Below are 18,289 nucleotides of genomic sequence, written 5' to 3' on the forward strand. Positions count from 1 at the left end.
AAAATTTTTAAAGGTAGATAAAAACATTAGGAATACGTTTTTCCTATTTTATTATTTACATTTTATTTCTTTTAATTTTTTTTTTTTTTTTTTTTATTTAGTTGTAACATGCATTTTTGTCAAAACACGATAAATGCTATTCACAAATATGCTCTACAGAATGAATTACCTATTAATGCACTCCTACTGGAAAATTGCTAAATTTTTTTTATCTTCATAACACTAAATAGGGAAACGTTTATTCCTTATGTGTATATGTGCATTGTACACATAACACATATAATGTTTTATTTAAAAATTTTAATTATAGTAAACAGCGTGTACATTATTAACACAATGCAACAAATGTTATGTTAAAAGAATAAAAAACAAAATTGAATGAGTATGATAAAATAATTTTCACTAATAAAAATTCTTAATTACGAATTAAAATAACTTCAAATCCTAATTATATTTGCAATAATTTTGGTACATTCTTACAATTTTTATAATTTTTTTTTTTTTCTCAATTTGGTATTATGTTATCAAGCATTTAATAAGTTCTTCAAATAATCTGGGCACATTCTTTTTGCCTATACAGTGTGGAAACAAAAGAAAAAAATGGAAAAAAGGAAAAAAAAGAAAAACAAAAACATAATTAAAATAAAAACTAAATTAAGCTTGATATACATCAGATAAACGGAAAATATACTAATCATATACATATACATATATATATATATATATATATATATACATAAACACAAATTGGATAAAAAACAGAAAAAATAGGAATAAATTTCGCATTTAGAACTTACCTGCTCGTTTAAAGATATCAATTCCATTAAGTCGCTTTGTATGGAATGTTTCTGTTGTAAAGCGTTAAAAAGCATCAAGCATTCGTCCCTTCAAAAAAAAAGGAATTAAAAAAATTATCAAAAATACAGTGAATAAAGGTACTAATAAATAAATAGGTATAGGCACAAGTTGAGCGCCTTTTCTGACATGCGAAGATAGAATTATTTTTCCATATATTATACTTACTTTGGTAACATAAAAAAAACATAAAAAAGGGAGTGCTTGAAATCGGACCATAACATAGATATACACATTAAAAAGCCTTTCCATATGAATTTATTTGTCCATATTTTTTTCTGTATCAGTAAGGGCATAATAATACTACTAATAAATTCTCTTAATATATTTATATTTTTTGTTATTTGACACAAAAACCTTCCATATATAGGAAATATAGGATTACTATTTTCCGCTATTTGTTGAATTATATTTGCTATATCTTTCACTGTTATATCATTGTACATTTTAATGTTTTCTTGATTATCAACTGTATTTAAATTAACTTTTGTTACAAAATAATCTAACATAATTTTTTGAATGTTTTTATTTTTATTTAAATTATAATAAAAATAAAATATTTCAATATTTGTTATGTAATAAGATTCATTTTCCTTTTCGTTTTGTTTCTCTAGAATATAGGAATAAGGCAATTTAATAATATTGTTAATGCAACATTTCAAAATTTCAATTTTTATATTTTCTTCCATCTCATTTTTAATTATTTCACTAAATATATGCAAAATTTGGTCTTTTTTCAAAAATCCAATTAATTCAATAATAAAATGGATATTTTGATTTTCTAGGTATAAATTATAACAAAAGTTTAGAAAATTAAAGTGGCTCTCCCTTACAGGATGTGAAGGACAATCATACAAATTCTTGCTTATATATTTTATTATTTCTATATTAACTTGAAATGCACTATTTTCATTCACAGTATTTGTTTCTTTTGTGGATAATTCTTTATTTTTCTGTTCTTCGTTTTCTGTACTTCCTACCTCTTCTTTTACCAATGCTTGCTCCTTACCACCTGTAGGATCTTGTGTCTGTTCTGTTTTCGTTTGTTCTGTTGTAGAATGTTCTGCGGTATTCGTATTACTATCATTTGTGTCGTTTCTCTGCACCTGATCATCCTTTTGATTCTCCTTTTCATCTACTCCTTTTTCATTCTCCCTTTCCTCATGCCTTTTCGTATTTTCAATACTGGTATCATTTAATTTGTTATTATATTTTAAAATTCTGAAAAACTCTTCATGAAATAAAGACTTCAATAAAGGTAATGTCTCTATAAACTTGTTCAACAAAATTGTCCTTACTTCTTTTTTTAGACAATTACTATATACAAATAAATATAAATGAAAAAATATAGATGATCTCACACATATACTCAAAAAGTTATCAACTGAATTTATGAAAAAGTTCAAAATATCTTGTAATTCTATATATTTAAACTTATCCATTATTTTTGTTTTATCATCTTCTGACGTTTCGTTAAAAAGTAAATTAAAATGTAACCAAAAATGATCTTTATTTTTTTCATACCCTTTTTCAATATTGAATAAAACAAATTTACACAATTCATCAACAAAATCAATACTTATAAAGTTTAGAAATCTATTTGATTTTTTCATCTTCTCAAGCAATTTTTTTTCTTCCATTAAATCTGTTGTTTTTATGAACAAGACAACGAAAATTTCTTCTAGTAATATTTTCTGTGATATTTCGTTCCTCTGTAGGCATTCTTTTTCTTCACTATGCTTCTTTTCACTTTCTTCCTCTTCTCTATGCCTTTCTTTAACTTCTTCCTCTTCGCTTCGCCTCCCTCCATTTCGATCCTCTTCATTTGTTGTCTTCATATGACTTTTCGTATTCGACTTATTCATTCTATTACCTTTAATTGCTTGCTCATTTTCCTTATCATTAATTTTTCCAAAACTACTGCTATTATTAAAAAAATCAGTTTCTTTTAGAAACGCTTCCACTGATTGGAAAATATTTGGCTGATGAAAACCCTTTATATATTCATTTAATTTTTCATTAATTGCAGCATAATTTTTTAAAGAGAGCATCCTTTTTTCGTAGAACGTAATTTGTTCATAATTCACAAAAATTGATAATATGTCATTGTAAAAAAAGGAAAAATTTGTTAACAAAAAATTATGAACAAAATTAATTAACTCTATTGGCCATAAATAAAATGCAAAGGGTGAAAAAAAAAGAATATCATTTTTTAAATTTGGGATGTACATACTGCATATATATAACAAAAATAAAATAAAAACTTTGTGATAAAAAGAATATATTCTTTTCGTGTATGTAAAAAAGTTTACTGTATTATTATAAATTCCTTTTGAAGCAGTTATTAGTTTTTTTAAAAGGGCTCTTATTTCATTACTCGACTTAAATAATGTATTAATGTATATACATAGTATGGTTTTTTTTGCCTTAATGTTTTGATTCTTCTTAAGTAAATTAGAAATTAGTGAAAAGCTAAATATATAATAGTTTGACGAATTCTGAGTCATTGTGGTATATTTTATATAGTAATTGATATTAAAAAGTTCTTCCTCCATTTCGCTCTCTTTTTTACATCTAACCTTTATAGTATTATCCTCATCATCCTCATTGCTAGCAGTACTAATAGCTTCTTTATCATTGTACTTAAAATCTGTATTTCTGTTCTCACTCTGGCTTACACCTACACTTATATTTGCACTTGCAGCACTGTATTTGTACAAATTCGCTTCATTATTTATCTCTTCATTCATATGATACGTATTAGAATTACTAATTTTTCTTGGCATTTTTAATGAATTATCGACATAAGCGGTATTATTATCATTATAGTTAAAATTCAACATTTCCATTGTTTCGTTATGGCAATTATTACTCCCTTTCTTCTGTGGACTATCATCATACGCCACTTCTCTATTGGTTTCTTTATTCATACAGCCATTATTATATTCTTCTTCTTCATCTTCTTCTTCACTTAATTCAATTTCAAAATGGGAAAAAGACGCATCTGACGATTCATTATATGTAAGACTATCATAAATATACTTATTTTCACCATCCTTATCAGAATATTTTTGGATATCATGATAATTAACATTTGGTGAAGACATTAGATACATATTATTGTTATGATCAGTTACTTCTTCCCCAGTAACATGTTCATTATTAATTCTCTTCTTTTTTTCAAGGGTACTGCAAGAGTTACCATATATAGATTTTTCTTTTATTGCTATATTATATTCGGAGCATTGTTCTTCCTCTTCTAATTCTTTATGTCTGCTAGTCTTTTCTCTCTTTTGGTTACTTGAAAATTCATCAGTATATCTTTTTTTTATCATGTCTTCTTGCGATTCCTTCTCAACAAAATGTAAAAAAGAACTATGCTCGATTTTACATTCCTTATTTTTTAAAAACTTTCCTTTGTTCTTTCTTTCATCTATTATTTCCTTTCTTTTCTCTTCATTTTTTAAAAAAGACATGTTATCATTATGTGTGCTATTAATATATCCTTTATAATCAATATGGATATCTATATTATTCAGCCAAATAATTAAATAAATAAAAAACGAAAAGGATAACTTAGGAGCTTCTAATATTTGTTCTATAAATGTTTTGATGTATTGATCTCGATGATTTGCTAAGAGTTTATCACTGTGTAAAAAAAATATAAGAAGATTTAAAATTTCGTCATATTTACATTTTATTTTGAAACTCCTTTTCTGTAATTCATATCTGTACACACAATCCTTCTTCTTCAATTTTTTTTTTAATTTATAAAAGTAATTGTAACAAACGGTTGTGTAGCCCAAAATGTCATTGTCGTAGTTGTTACCATAATAGAGATGTGCACAGCTCGTATTCGCTTCCAACCGTTTTAACTGATTTAATCTTTTCCTTTTTTTGGCCTTTTTCTTTTTTTTTTTCTTTTCATCGATATATGCGTAAAACAGCAAATTGTTAAATATTTTAAATACAGTAGAATAATTTAGAAAAATATCGTTACGGGTGTCCCCTGTGAACACACATATAGAATTAATTTTTATAGAGTATAAGGTAAGAAAAAAAAACTTTAGCCTTTCTTTCATCATGCTATTTATAATAATTCTTTTAATAATATTATTAATAATTTTAAGATTATTAATTTTTTTAATAAACACATTTTCACCTAGAACTTGAACACTGTTTTCAAGATTGTTATTAAGTATTTGTGAAAATATAAGAAAAAAATATAAATCAACCGTTCCTAGTATAAGTTCATTACTTTTAACATTATCATAATATTTTAAATCATTATTCAAAAATTTGGAATACATACTTTTGTAATTCATCTGTTCAATCATATTATTTTGCATATCCGTTGAATAAATCATTTCTTCTTCCCACTGACTATCACTGATTTTGTAATCCTTATTATCGCCCCTTTTTTCATACACTATACTGTCATCATTAATCTCTTTAAAATTTTCCCTTAAAATGGGTTTATTTTTATTTAGTCCTACTACACCACTTTCCATGTTACTATTATTCTGATAAGATGTAACGATATGATTCGAGTTGTGCATAAGGTCCATCCCCCCCTCAGCAATTTTCATAACTGCTTGTTCATATGAATTAGAATTAAAATCATAACCATAAGGACTACCACAAATATTGCTGTCACCTGTATTTGCCCCTACAATATCTGTGTTTTTCTTTTTTCTTTTTTTTTTTTGTATAAAATCTATTAAGTTACTCTTCCTGGAACAGTCAAAATTTTCATAAAATTCTTTGTCTAATTTAAAATTAGTGAGATATAATTTTTTAATAATTTGATTTATAAAAATGTTTTCCTTTTCTTCTTTTTTAAAATCTTGATTTTCATTTTCGCTTTCATTCATTTTTACTTTCAAGTACGACATAATATCTACTTGTTCATTTTTTAACTTCTTATATCCATAATCCTCTTTTCGTAGAATTGTTTTGTTCATATGTTCACAATTGAAATTGTTTTCATTGGTTTTTTTTTTTCTTTTTTTTTTTTCTTCTTCTTCTTCTTCTTCTTCTATGTCTATGTCTATTTCTTGTTCCTTTTTTTTTCCTGAAAGCGCATTGTTCAATGATTGTATTTTTTTTTTTGTTAGTTCATCCGTCGTTCCCTCTTCCCCCATGAAGTTTAATAGACTAGTAATATATGAATAATAGAATGAAAAATTTACATTTTTTCTACATATTAATATATACAATTCATTTTTAATATAATAAAACATACAATGAAGAAGTTTTTCTTTATAATTATTATTTCCTTTATCAAAGGAATTGGAGCCACGCCCCTTTCTTTTTTCTATATCTTCATCAAGAGAATCAGACATATTTAAATTATCTTCCACATGAATATTACAATTTCTGTCTCCATGATATCTCAACCGTTTCTTTATATTTCCTTTTAGATGCATTAATTTTTCTATCATTATGAAAATGTTTTCAAGAAAAAAATTTAGTACAAAGGGAACTTCACGAATTAAATAGAAAATATTTCTCATCAAATGCGTAAGGAAAATAATGTTATCTGTTGTTATTTGATCTATGTTATTTATTAAACACCCCAAGTTTTGTAAATATTTACTTGCATTTTGACTAGCATCATCTTGTTGTCCTACATTGTGTGTATTATCAAAAAAGGAGTTATCGAAGAAATTCACATAATTCATGCAATTCCTATAATGGGTATCATTCGTATAATAATTCATATAATTATCCATAAAATGCTCTGCTTGATTGTATTTCCTTTCCTGAACAATTTTTTCACCTGTTAACAAATCATTTCTGTTGGCAGTGATTACCACATTTTCATTCGTAATATTTTGAAATTCATGTTTTGAATTAAAATGATATATTAACTTATTAAAAATTTCATATTTGGTTCTGTCATTGTTTGTATTATTTACTTCTTCGTTTTTTACCTCCTCATCAACTTTATCCTGTTTAGTTACATGTTCTTTCTTAATATTTTGTTCTTCTTCTATTTTATTATTTTTACTCTTTTTTATTATATCCTTTTTTATTGTCGTTCTTGGTTTTGCAAATGTTGATGCGATTGCTTTTTTTATTTTGGCTGAAGAAGAATTATCGTTTGACCAGTTGCCATCTTCCTTGTTTTCGTTCATAAAATTTTCGTCCTTTGCATGATGGAAAATGTTATTTGCATTGTTACTAAGATTAAAAAGAATTAAATCGTTAAGCAGTCTAATATTTTGTTCGAGCCAGATTAGTATAATTTCATCATAATTTTTTAAGTCCACCTTATCAGTAACATCATTTAAATAAGATATATCAAATATTTCGTTAATAACATGGTGAATTTGTTTATCTTCCCTTAATATTTCTTTAAATATATTTTTTTTATTTTTTAAAACATGGAAAAAAAATAAAATTTCCTTGGTTAAAATTAACATTAAATTTTTAATGAGATCATATTTATATGGATTATCCGTTATCCATTTATAGAAGTGGAAATTCATTAACACGTTGAAAACCTTTGATTTTAATATAACATAATTATGAAATCCTTGTTTAATGTTATTGAGGTTGTTATTCCTATAATTATCATCGTCATCATCATCATCTTTTGCGCATAAACAAATTTTTGAAAATAATAAACCTTTTAACAAATAAATAATAATCTTTTTCAAATATTCAATAATTTTTACTATATAATATTTTTCCTCAAATAAATTAACAAAGTAAGATATAACTAAATAAGAATAACTTTTATTAATTCTCAAAATAGAACAACAAAAGGTTAAAATCCTTGTAATGAGCCTTTCCTTAAATGATATAGTATTATTTTTTCCATCATGGCTATGAACACGCTCTAATAATAAATTGACATATGGAATAACATAAATATGAATTATCCTACTATTTTTTTTATTTTCATTGTTAAAACATTCGAAGAATATTTGTTCTATTTCATTTATATGCATAATCAATGTTTTCTCGTCTTCTTCATTGTTTTCGAGTACTTGTATGATCTTTTGAATTCTGCTTTTTTTACTTTTTAACATTTAGTTTTTATGAAATTAAAGTAATCATATATAATAATTATATACATATATGTGTATACAATATATATCAACATAAAAATTGCTACAGAGTATAACTGAAGAAAAACAGGCAAAAATCAGCTCCTTAATTTTACCTCACACTATTTTTACGTGCTTATATTTATAGTAATAACAATAATGATAATAATAAATGGCTTGGCTTTTAAAATATCACGAAAGTGGGAAATTTTTTCTCTTATTTTTCTTATATTTTGAGAGTAATTCAAAATTTAAGTCATCATTTTCTTATAAATATCGTACAATGTCAAGGCTTACATTTATGTATAAATAACTGATTAATATTTCTTTTATTAAAAATTTAATACACTTAATAACAGAGTTACAATGTTTTGCCTTGACGTTCCTTCTAATTATTATTTAAGTATATATGTAAAAATTTTAAATGAGCACAAAAAAAAAAAAAAAAAAAAAAAGCTTTGCTTTTCAAAATATCATAGGCTATTTTCGTTTTACATTTTTTATTTTGAACAAAATGAATTAAATTTTGTTGCTATATATATGAGTCACAATACCGGTATTACTTGTATGTGTATATATATGCAAAGCCGCCATTTTATATTTCACTTAAATAATAAATGGACAACGACGAACCTATTTAAAATTTTATATTAATAACAGTACTTTCCATTTTTTTAATTTAGGAGGTGGTGGTTAATATATATACATCCTCAACATCCTCAAAATATATTTTTTCTCTTTTTTCATTTTTCTTTCCCTTTCGCTGTTTATTATATTTTTAATTATATTATAGTATGCCTTTTAATCAAAAAACATTTAACTTAAAAAAGTTCATCAGTCAGTCTAATTAGTTATATATGTTAAAATAAATGAGAACAAAAGTTATGAGATAAATGTGTTATATAGAAAAAATTTCTGCTATAAATTTGGGATTATATAGAATATTTTTCATGTTATTGTTTTATTTTTAAAATTTGTACATTTAAAGAATTAAAATGTATAATAAAATGCGTTCCTTTGGAATTTGTATTGAAAAAATATTGTACACCCATTGGAGGAAAAAGCAAAATAAGAATTTAATTGTATTTTCTTTTTTTTCTTTTCTTTTCTTTTCTTTTTTTTATTCTCTTTTCTTTTTTTTATTCTCTTTTCTTTTTTTAATTCTGTTTTCTTTTTTTAATTCTGTTTTCTTTTTTTAATTCTGTTTTCTTTTTTTAATTCTGTTTTCTTTTTTTAAATCTCTTTTCTTTTTTTAATTCTCTTTTCTTTTTTCTTTATTCTTTTTTTTTTTTCAGATTTATTAGCTATCATTAATTTTAGAATATCTTTAAGCAAATTTTTTTTTATACCCTACTTTGTTTTATTTTAATTGAAGAATAAAAAAACGAAAAAGAAAAAAGTATATTTATTAGATATTAAAAATGAACGAGAAAACTCATTTTGAATATAACTTAATTTCAACACAATAACTAAATTTAAAAAAAAATAAAATGATAAATAATAGCAAAAACAATGAGGAAAAATGTTAGTATAAAGAATAACAAAAATGTTAATAAATTTATCATAAATAATAATATAATAGTAGCATTTTGGGAAATTAAAAGAAACATTAAAATTTTGTAGTAATAATTACGTATACAAAAAAAAAAAAAAAAAAAAAAAATACAAAAATGCAGTAATATTATAGTTTTAAAAAAATGCTAAACACTAGTAATAATAAAATTATATATATATATTTTATTAAAATGTAATAACAATTTTTTAGTTTAAAACTCTTGTTTTTTTTTTTAATGTTCATAATTTTTTATTAAATTTAAGAAATGTTACATATATTATAATATCATAAAAAGATACTCATATAACCTACTGATTAACTGTTTTCCTGCACATCCATGCACTTTTTTTTAAAAGCAGTCAGAAAGAAAAAAATACATTACACATTATATGTATGTATTATGTATGTATGTATGTATTATGTATGTATGTATGTATGCAGTGTTTTTATATGTATATCATATAAAAAGATACACAACCATACATATAAATAATGTTACAAAGGAAGACATTTAACACAAGGGAGAGAAGCTTGCGAAATAAGAGTAACATAGTATTAAAGAAAAAAAAATAGCATAAGCGGTCAGGTGTGTGTATATATACGTGGGGATGTATGTACGGGAAGAAACAACTTTAACTATTAAGTAAAATTTCGAAAAACTGATAGATAAAAATGTTATTACAACTAAATTTCCTTACGTTTTATTATTTCCCAGTTTATTTTTCAAATCATATAACCAACAGATTATTCAATTTAGATATTAGTTCAGCCTTTTATTACTTTTTTATAAAGAGTTTATTAGTTTCTGTTTATCATTTATCATATATCATCTATTTTATTTTTTTATAATTTTATTTCAACTAGTTATAAATCACTATTTTTAGTGAACACATTGAGAAATATTAGCTAAAACTTATATAGATAAGTGTGTAACGTATATATAAAAGTGAATAGCGTGTATATAAGCTTATGCATATCTAATGTATATGGAATGTACACAGCGAATGTATATGGCATGTACACATCAAATGTCCACGACTCATACATATATGGAGCAGTATGTATCCGGTCGTTTTTGAAGTGAAAGCCCAGTAAACACACTCCAGAATAATAAATGTATTAAAATTTTTTTGACATATTCTTTCATTTTCCTTTTGTACTAAAACACTTTTTCAAAAGAATATTAATAATAGATGTATGTATGGACTTTAGAGAAGTAAAAAAATTTTTTTAAGTTTGATGTGTAGATGAAAAATGATAGATGCTTTATATATTTTTTTTATAAGTGGGCAGTTATTAATACAGAGAAATTATAGAAATGTAACAAGAAAAAATGATTTAAGTTATTATATAAACAAATATATTAAAACAAAAAGATTTTTTGAACATCCTATAATAGAAATAAATAACGTATTTTTTCTAAATGTGAGTATTAACGAAATTGTTATAACCGTTTCGACAAGAAGTAATTCAAATATATGTTTGATTTTTAATTTTATATATAAATTTATAGAAATATTAAATTATTTTTTTAATAATGAAATATCAGGAATAAACATTGTCAATAATTTTGTTCTTATATATGAAATATGCGATGAAATAATAGACTATGGATATCCACAAACGTTAGAAGTAAATATTTTAAAAAATAGTTTACTTAATAAAGTGAAATATTATAGTAGGACTTCGAAATATTTTCAGAAATTATCAAGTGAACTTAGAAACGCAAATAGTTTAATTGAAGATATTGTACACGATACAAATATACAAAACCAGAATGAAACTCTACATATGAAATATTACAATGCAAATAACAAAGATAGTTATAAAAAAAATAGTATAAAAAATACAAAGAGCTATGATTTAAATGAGAAAAATAAATTAAAATATATAGGTAAAGAAACGTTAAATAGAATTAAAAACAAAATTATAAATAATAATAAACCCACAAATAATTTTAATTATATAACAGGTAATTGTACTTGGAGAAACAATAATATATATTATAAAAAAAATGAAATATATATAGACATAGTGGAGATATTAAATGTAACAATAAATAGCAATAATTTGATGTATGCACACATAAATGGCAAAGTGACGTTAAAGTGTTTCTTGTCCGGTATGCCTATATGTGAGCTAAGTACAAATAATAAAATTAATTTGTTAACAAATAGTCATAATAGTAACTTTAACAGCAACAGTATGAACAACAAAAACGATAACACGAGTAGCGGTAAAAATATAATGAAAATTAAGTCAAATCAAACTAATAGTAGAAGAAAAAATGCGAATGATGAAAAAGAAAATGAGGATATTATTATTGATAATTGCATATTTCATCATTGTGTAACACTCTCTAAATATGAAAATAGTAAACTTATTACTTTTACACCACCTGACGGTTCATTCGAATTAATGAGATATACAATTACTAAAAATATACAAATACCATTTCATATTGTTGCTATTTATAATCCTATACTTCAATATTCTAAATCATTAGGTAGGAAATTTTCCTTGAAAATGTTAACAAATAATAACAAAAATATATATGGAGAATATAAAAATTCAAACAGATATGAATATGCTGTTACCATTAAATCAAATTATAAAGGAAATATGCATGCTGCTGATGTTGTTATAAAAATACCGATTTATAAATTCTCAGAAAATGTACAAGTTAAATATAAATCAATTGGAAAAACTGAATTTAATAATATTGAAAGTATTGTCACTTGGAGAATTAAAAAATTTTCTAGTTCTAGTGAGCATCATATCAAAATACACTTAACGTTAGAAAATCAAAACCAAATATACTCAAATATGAATAATACGCAAAAAGTAGATGACCTTTCCAAAGTAGTATTACAAGTACATAAAGTTAAAAATATGAATACTGTGAAATTTTTAAATACGTACAAATTACCAATAACACTAAGTTTTAAAATTCCTATGTTTACCTCCAGTGGTATGTATATAAGGTATTTAAAGGTTTTTGAAAAATCGAATTATAAAATAATTAAGTGGATAAAATATTTAACGGAGTCGGGTATATATCAATATAAATGAAACGCATTTGTAAACCTACATCCCCATTTTAATAATATGCATATATATATATATGTATTTTTATCGTTTGTTTGTACATGTGAGAGCGTGCCACCATTATTAGAACGCTCCTCTTTTTGCCTTTCCGCCTTCGTGGTTAGCAAGTTGCACCTATGTAAATATACATATATATGTAAAATACATATGTATTATATACATGTTTGTGTAATCTTGCATTCCTGTAAACATGTGTATGTGCTTATATTTATAAATGTGAGCAAATTCTTAAATTTATAAATTAGCTTACATAACTACTTATGATGATATACATTGCAATTTTTTTTTTTTTTTTTTTCTTTTTATTGTAACCCAGAGTTATGTGTACCCATGCGTACATATACATATGCCTAAATATTTATATATATATATATATATATATATTTGTATTTAAACTTATGTACATATGTTTGTATACATGCATAAAATTACCGTTTTAAAATTTTTCATTTTAAAAAACATTATTGTGCTTTTAAAGCAATTTTTTTTTTATTGCGTATTTGTATTTGTGCCTTTCACTTTAATTTTTATTTCATGCCCAATGTGAACGCAATTATATGATTAACACATATTATTGTATACCCATTGCTAATTTCTCCTTAATCTTTTTTACATATATTTATGCAACTTAAGTATGCATGAAAATATTCCAATGAACTGTTTTTTTTTTTTTTTTTTCATTATCCTATAATGTTAATAGATATGTTGCTTAAATCTTTTCTTTTATTTTTACAAGAAATTTTTACAGTTTTTACTAGTAATATGTTTATCAAGCTATTGTTATATTTTATATAATATATTAATAAAAATAAATATTTTGACTAACATATTTATAGCATTTGTTTTTAATAAGGTTTAAGATGATTTTTTTTTTTAAATTATATCTTATATAAAAAAAATTAACATGTATTTTAAATAAAAAATTAACCAAAAAAAAAAAATATATAATATGCTATAAACTTTAAGAATAAAAACGATAATTTTGTAATATAAGGAAATCTTTTTATTTTTTTATCTTTTTTTTTTTTTTCATTATTAGAGTATTTTTTTTTATTATCATATTATTTCGTGTATAGACAGATGGCAGGTATTACAAATAACTAAAACAGCATAGGTTTAAAATGAAAAGAAATGTAAGCATGTATATATATATATATATATATATATATATATGAGTATTACGTATGTATACATATACAATGTATGTAACCTTGTATTATTTTGATGAAAACCTATAATTTTATTTGGACGCATAGCCATATAGGATGGTACCAATCATGGATATGGCTATGCCAATAGATGAGCTAAAATTAACATTTTCTCCAAAAAATATCTGAAAAGGTTAGAGTACATATATACAAAATAAGTATATATATATATATATATGTATATAAAGATATGTAATTGGAATACACTGTGTAATGCACTACACTAGCAACAAAAAGTAATAAATAAATATATATATTGCACGTATATGCTCAAGTACATCCGTGTGTTCATATACTTATTATGTATTATATACCGATCCAATAATCAAAATTATTGCTTCTCTTCCAATAAAGACTATACTCAGTGTTACTGATGAAGTGCAAGCTAAAAACAAATGAGAATAAGAATGGGTATAAATATAAATAAATAAATAAATAAATAAATAAATAAATAAATAAATATAATATATATATATATATATATATATATATATATATAATATAAAGTTTACATATATCCAAACAAAGTAAAAATGTTCTAATTGAACTATTCCACTTTTTCAACGTATGTTCAGAAAATATATTTTTATCTTTTTTTAAATTATTTACATATCAAGGAGAATTCAGCTAAAATTAAAAATATACTAGTTAATGCACCAACAGATACCAGGAACAGTGATGTAAAAATCTGCTCAATAGTTAAAAGATTACTGTTGTAATCTAATTAGAAAAAGGGATAATACTGAAATTTAATATGATGCATATTGTATATATATATATTAATACATTATATGTAAAACTGTTGAAATTTTTTTTATTAAATAAAATGATCGAAATTTCCTTTTTCCTTTTGCTTCACCCTTAATAATGCAGGTTAAATCAATGAGAAGTGTGGGGATTACTGCATAAAATTAAGAATAAAAAAATTATATGTTCAGTTGAATATATATATTAGAAAAAGACACGAGGTGAAATTTTTGTGATATGCACCAGAATATATATGTACATATATATATATATACTTATTTATAAATATATATATACATTCTTACTTATAATAAACAATGCTACTTGATAGATGTGCAAAAGAATTATATGTGGCTTCATTGTTGTAGATCTTAAAAGAACGTTTGTAAAGACCCACTTAAAAGATGATGCGATAACAGATATTACCAACAAGAAAATTCTAAAATAATAAAATTTAACATAAGAGCATTTATTAAAATAAAATCATAAAAAAGTAATAAATTCTGCATATCTTATTGTATTTTTTCACTTTTTTATTCTTTCATTTTTGCAGTTTTCCATTTTTATCTTTTTCTTTTACCCAAATAAACTATCTATTTTTAATGTAGTAATGCTCATAATAACGCCCAATAATATTGTTAGCTGAACAAAAAACGATATAAAAAAGGTGTTTTAAATTATAAAAAACTATTCTATTTATATATAAAGTAAACAAATATGTATATATAATTTATTTTACTAACAATTGAACACAATAGTGAGCATTTGAACTCCTTTAAACCTAAATAAATTTGGTAAAATTAAAAAAAAAAAAAAATTAAAATAATATGACAACTATTTTTTTTCTCAAAATAAATTGCTGAATTTTTCTATAAATAAACGAACCAAATTTAATTGATAAGAAATATATTAATATTAGGGAACTCGATTTAATGACAGAAATGACTGGAATTTCTAAGTAAGAATAGGCGCTATTTCCTGTTACAACACTCAGTCCTGATAACGCAGATACTGAAAAAATAAAACATGCCATATATTGTTGACAATAAAAATAACAATAAAAAAAAAAAAGTAACAACAAGGCAATGGTAATACAACAATATATTTTAACATGAGTAATGCAAAAAAATATTTATGATACTTACTCGAAATGATATATTTTATATACTCCTTCCGCGTTAAATTTGTTGTACTTTTCACTTTCAAAAAGAAAATTACCTAAATAAAATTAGTTCATACAAAAATTTATTTTTAGGGGGAACCATATCAACGAGGAGAGGCGTAATATGGGTATATGTATCCTTTCATATATATATATATATATATATATATATATATATATATATATATATGTGTGTGTGTGACGAAAATAAAAATGGTTTTCCACTAATTTTGATATCACACAAGTACATGCGTTCTTTTTTGCGCTTAATCATACAAACAGGCATATACATAATACACGTATACATCCTTAAATGCATGCATATAAATTTTGGTCTGATTTTTTCCTACTATTCTTAAGATAAGATACATAACAAGAAATTCGAATAGGGTTACAATTTGAGTATAATTAAATTTTTTCACAAAAATAATATATTTTGTTATAGATGTACTAAACGTACCGAATGAAAAAATTGAAGAAACAAGTATGATAAATTTTATTACATTTACAAATACATCCTTTTTTATAATAAAATCTTTTCGTTTTGATGGAACAGAATCATTCACTCCATTATCTTCTTTTATATCTTTCATGTCATATATTTTATATTCTTTAATATCATTTTTCATTGAATTTTCATAATTCGTATCTTGATCTAAATTATGTTCAGGTAATATTTTGTATTTCTTTTTATAAATCTTTAGTTGTTTCTTCAGATAACTCCCTCTTTTTTTCTTTGCTTTTTTTTTCCTATTTTCTGATAAATAACTTGATCTTATCGAACTTAAATCTACGAAACTGTCCACACCCCTGTTATTACTACTATTATAAGATTCTACATCAAATAAATAATATTCTATAGTATTCCCATTTTTTTTAGTCTTTTTTTCGTTGTCATCATTTATATTTTCTTCTATATCATTTATGTTTATATCATTTATATTTATACCATTAACAGTTGAACTCTCTGCAGTAATATCATCTTTTTTTTTTTCTTCATTTTTTTTGATATTCTGTTTAAGATCATTCATCATAACTAAGATTTTTGTGTGCAATCGTTCCTAAGTAATGATACAAATGTACAAATTGCACAAGAGGTACAAATTGTTCAATATATACATAAATTAATAAATAAATATATTTCATGGAAGAACTTATAAATTTTTTAGCAAATATTTATTAATATTAAAAAGTGTGGTATGCAATAAGTTAAAGGAACTATTTACATACATAAATACTTATACATACGAATATTTGTATAGGTTTATATATACATTAATACATACATTAATGCATACATTTATACTTACATATATATAAATATGTATTTATATATATATTACGAGTTAATACATTCATTAAAAAATTTAATAGATCAAAAAAAATCCACTTAAACGTTAACATAAAAAGGATAAGAAGAGAAAAATGGAATATTTTAAAAATATACTATATAAATACCATTTTTTTATTATATTAAAAAATCACCACACAAGATATACTCATATACGTAAGCAATTTTATAAGATGTATATTCAAGTTAAACTCTACCATTAAAGTAGGAACTAAAAAATAGAGATAATAAAAAGAAGCAAAAAGGGAAAAAAGAATAGAAAAATAGGAAAAAAGAAAAAATGGAAAAGAGGAAAAAAGAAAAAAAGGAAAAAAGAAAAAAAGAAAAAATGAAAAAATGAAAAAAAGAAAGAAAGAAAGAAAGAAAGAAAAAGAAAAGGACGTATGAAATCTGAAATAGGTTATTAGTAAATAAAAAAAATTGTTCTTAATAAAAATAATATAATACATGAAACTTGTTTTCTTCTATTTATTTTAAAAATATATTAAATATGACTTCCCCTTTTTATATGAAAAAATTATATATAATAAAACAACTCATAATATATATAATTAAAAAAAAAGAGGCATTATAATTGAAGCTAAGAAATCATTCATTATTTCTTAACTCACGTAGTGTTTTTTTATTTTACTTTTTTTAGGAAAAAAAATACGTATGCTTTTGTGATTGTATGTATGTATGTGTTATATTACAAGTATTCGAAAAAGGGTTTATACAATATTATAACATGTCCAATAAAATAAAATTATTACATATATAAATTTATATTTATATATACATTTATATTTATTTATTTATTTATGACATTTAATGTGCAAAGTGTATTTTCTTTCCTTTTAAAATAATATTTGAAAAAGACTAAATGAGTGGTGGAAAAAATGAACGAAAAACAAAGTCGGAATTACATAATAATTATTAAAATTAAAGAGGCATTTTTCTCAACATAATTATTTTTCATTGAATTATATAATATAATTCTACTCTAAAAAATGATAGAAAAAGATGAAATAAGAAGGGAAAAATAAAAACAAAAAAAAAATAAAAGTTAGCTTTAAAAGTATTAATTGTAAATTTTGGCCTTAATTTTGAAAATGAATTGGCCTTGTGGCCTTTTAATCTTGATAATTTATATTTTCTTAAGTGTTCAAAAATTAAAATGTAGAAGTGTCACTATTTCATAGGGTATAAGTATAGGGATATGTACTGCTAATGTTTAAAAAATAAACTTTAATTATGATGATAAAT

At 23.1% G+C, this 18,289-nt stretch overlaps 3 protein-coding genes across 3 annotated transcripts; 1 reads left to right on the top strand and 2 right to left on the bottom strand.

The window, feature by feature from the left end:
* Positions 1–524: 524 nt before the first annotated feature.
* Positions 525–7,895, bottom strand: PmUG01_14053000 (conserved Plasmodium protein, unknown function; the record flags this gene model as incomplete). The annotated part of the gene is made up of 3 exons (XM_029008101.1): positions 525–572; positions 798–885; positions 1,024–7,895. 3 exons carry the CDS (start codon positions 7,893–7,895, stop codon positions 525–527), a joined length of 7,008 nt encoding a protein of 2,335 aa, XP_028864424.1.
* A 2,827-nt stretch (positions 7,896–10,722) lies between these two features.
* AP2-MU (AP-2 complex subunit mu, putative) lies at positions 10,723–12,540 on the top strand (the record flags this gene model as incomplete). The annotated part of the gene is made up of 1 exon (XM_029008102.1): positions 10,723–12,540. The coding sequence occupies one exon, from the start codon at positions 10,723–10,725 to the stop codon at positions 12,538–12,540; it is 1,818 nt and encodes a 605-aa protein (XP_028864425.1).
* A 1,276-nt stretch (positions 12,541–13,816) lies between these two features.
* Positions 13,817–16,727, bottom strand: PmUG01_14053200 (triose or hexose phosphate/phosphate translocator, putative; the record flags this gene model as incomplete). Its single annotated transcript, XM_029008103.1, has 10 exons — positions 13,817–13,909; positions 14,099–14,169; positions 14,394–14,504; positions 14,644–14,685; positions 14,837–14,970; positions 15,112–15,173; positions 15,275–15,312; positions 15,417–15,542; positions 15,677–15,749; positions 16,044–16,727. 10 exons carry the CDS (start codon positions 16,725–16,727, stop codon positions 13,817–13,819), a joined length of 1,434 nt encoding a protein of 477 aa, XP_028864426.1.
* Positions 16,728–18,289: the final 1,562 nt, after the last annotated feature.

The sequence above is a fragment of the Plasmodium malariae genome (assembly GCF_900090045.1).
Source record: "Plasmodium malariae genome assembly, chromosome: 14".
In the NCBI taxonomy this organism is placed as follows: Eukaryota; Apicomplexa; class Aconoidasida; order Haemosporida; family Plasmodiidae; genus Plasmodium; species Plasmodium malariae.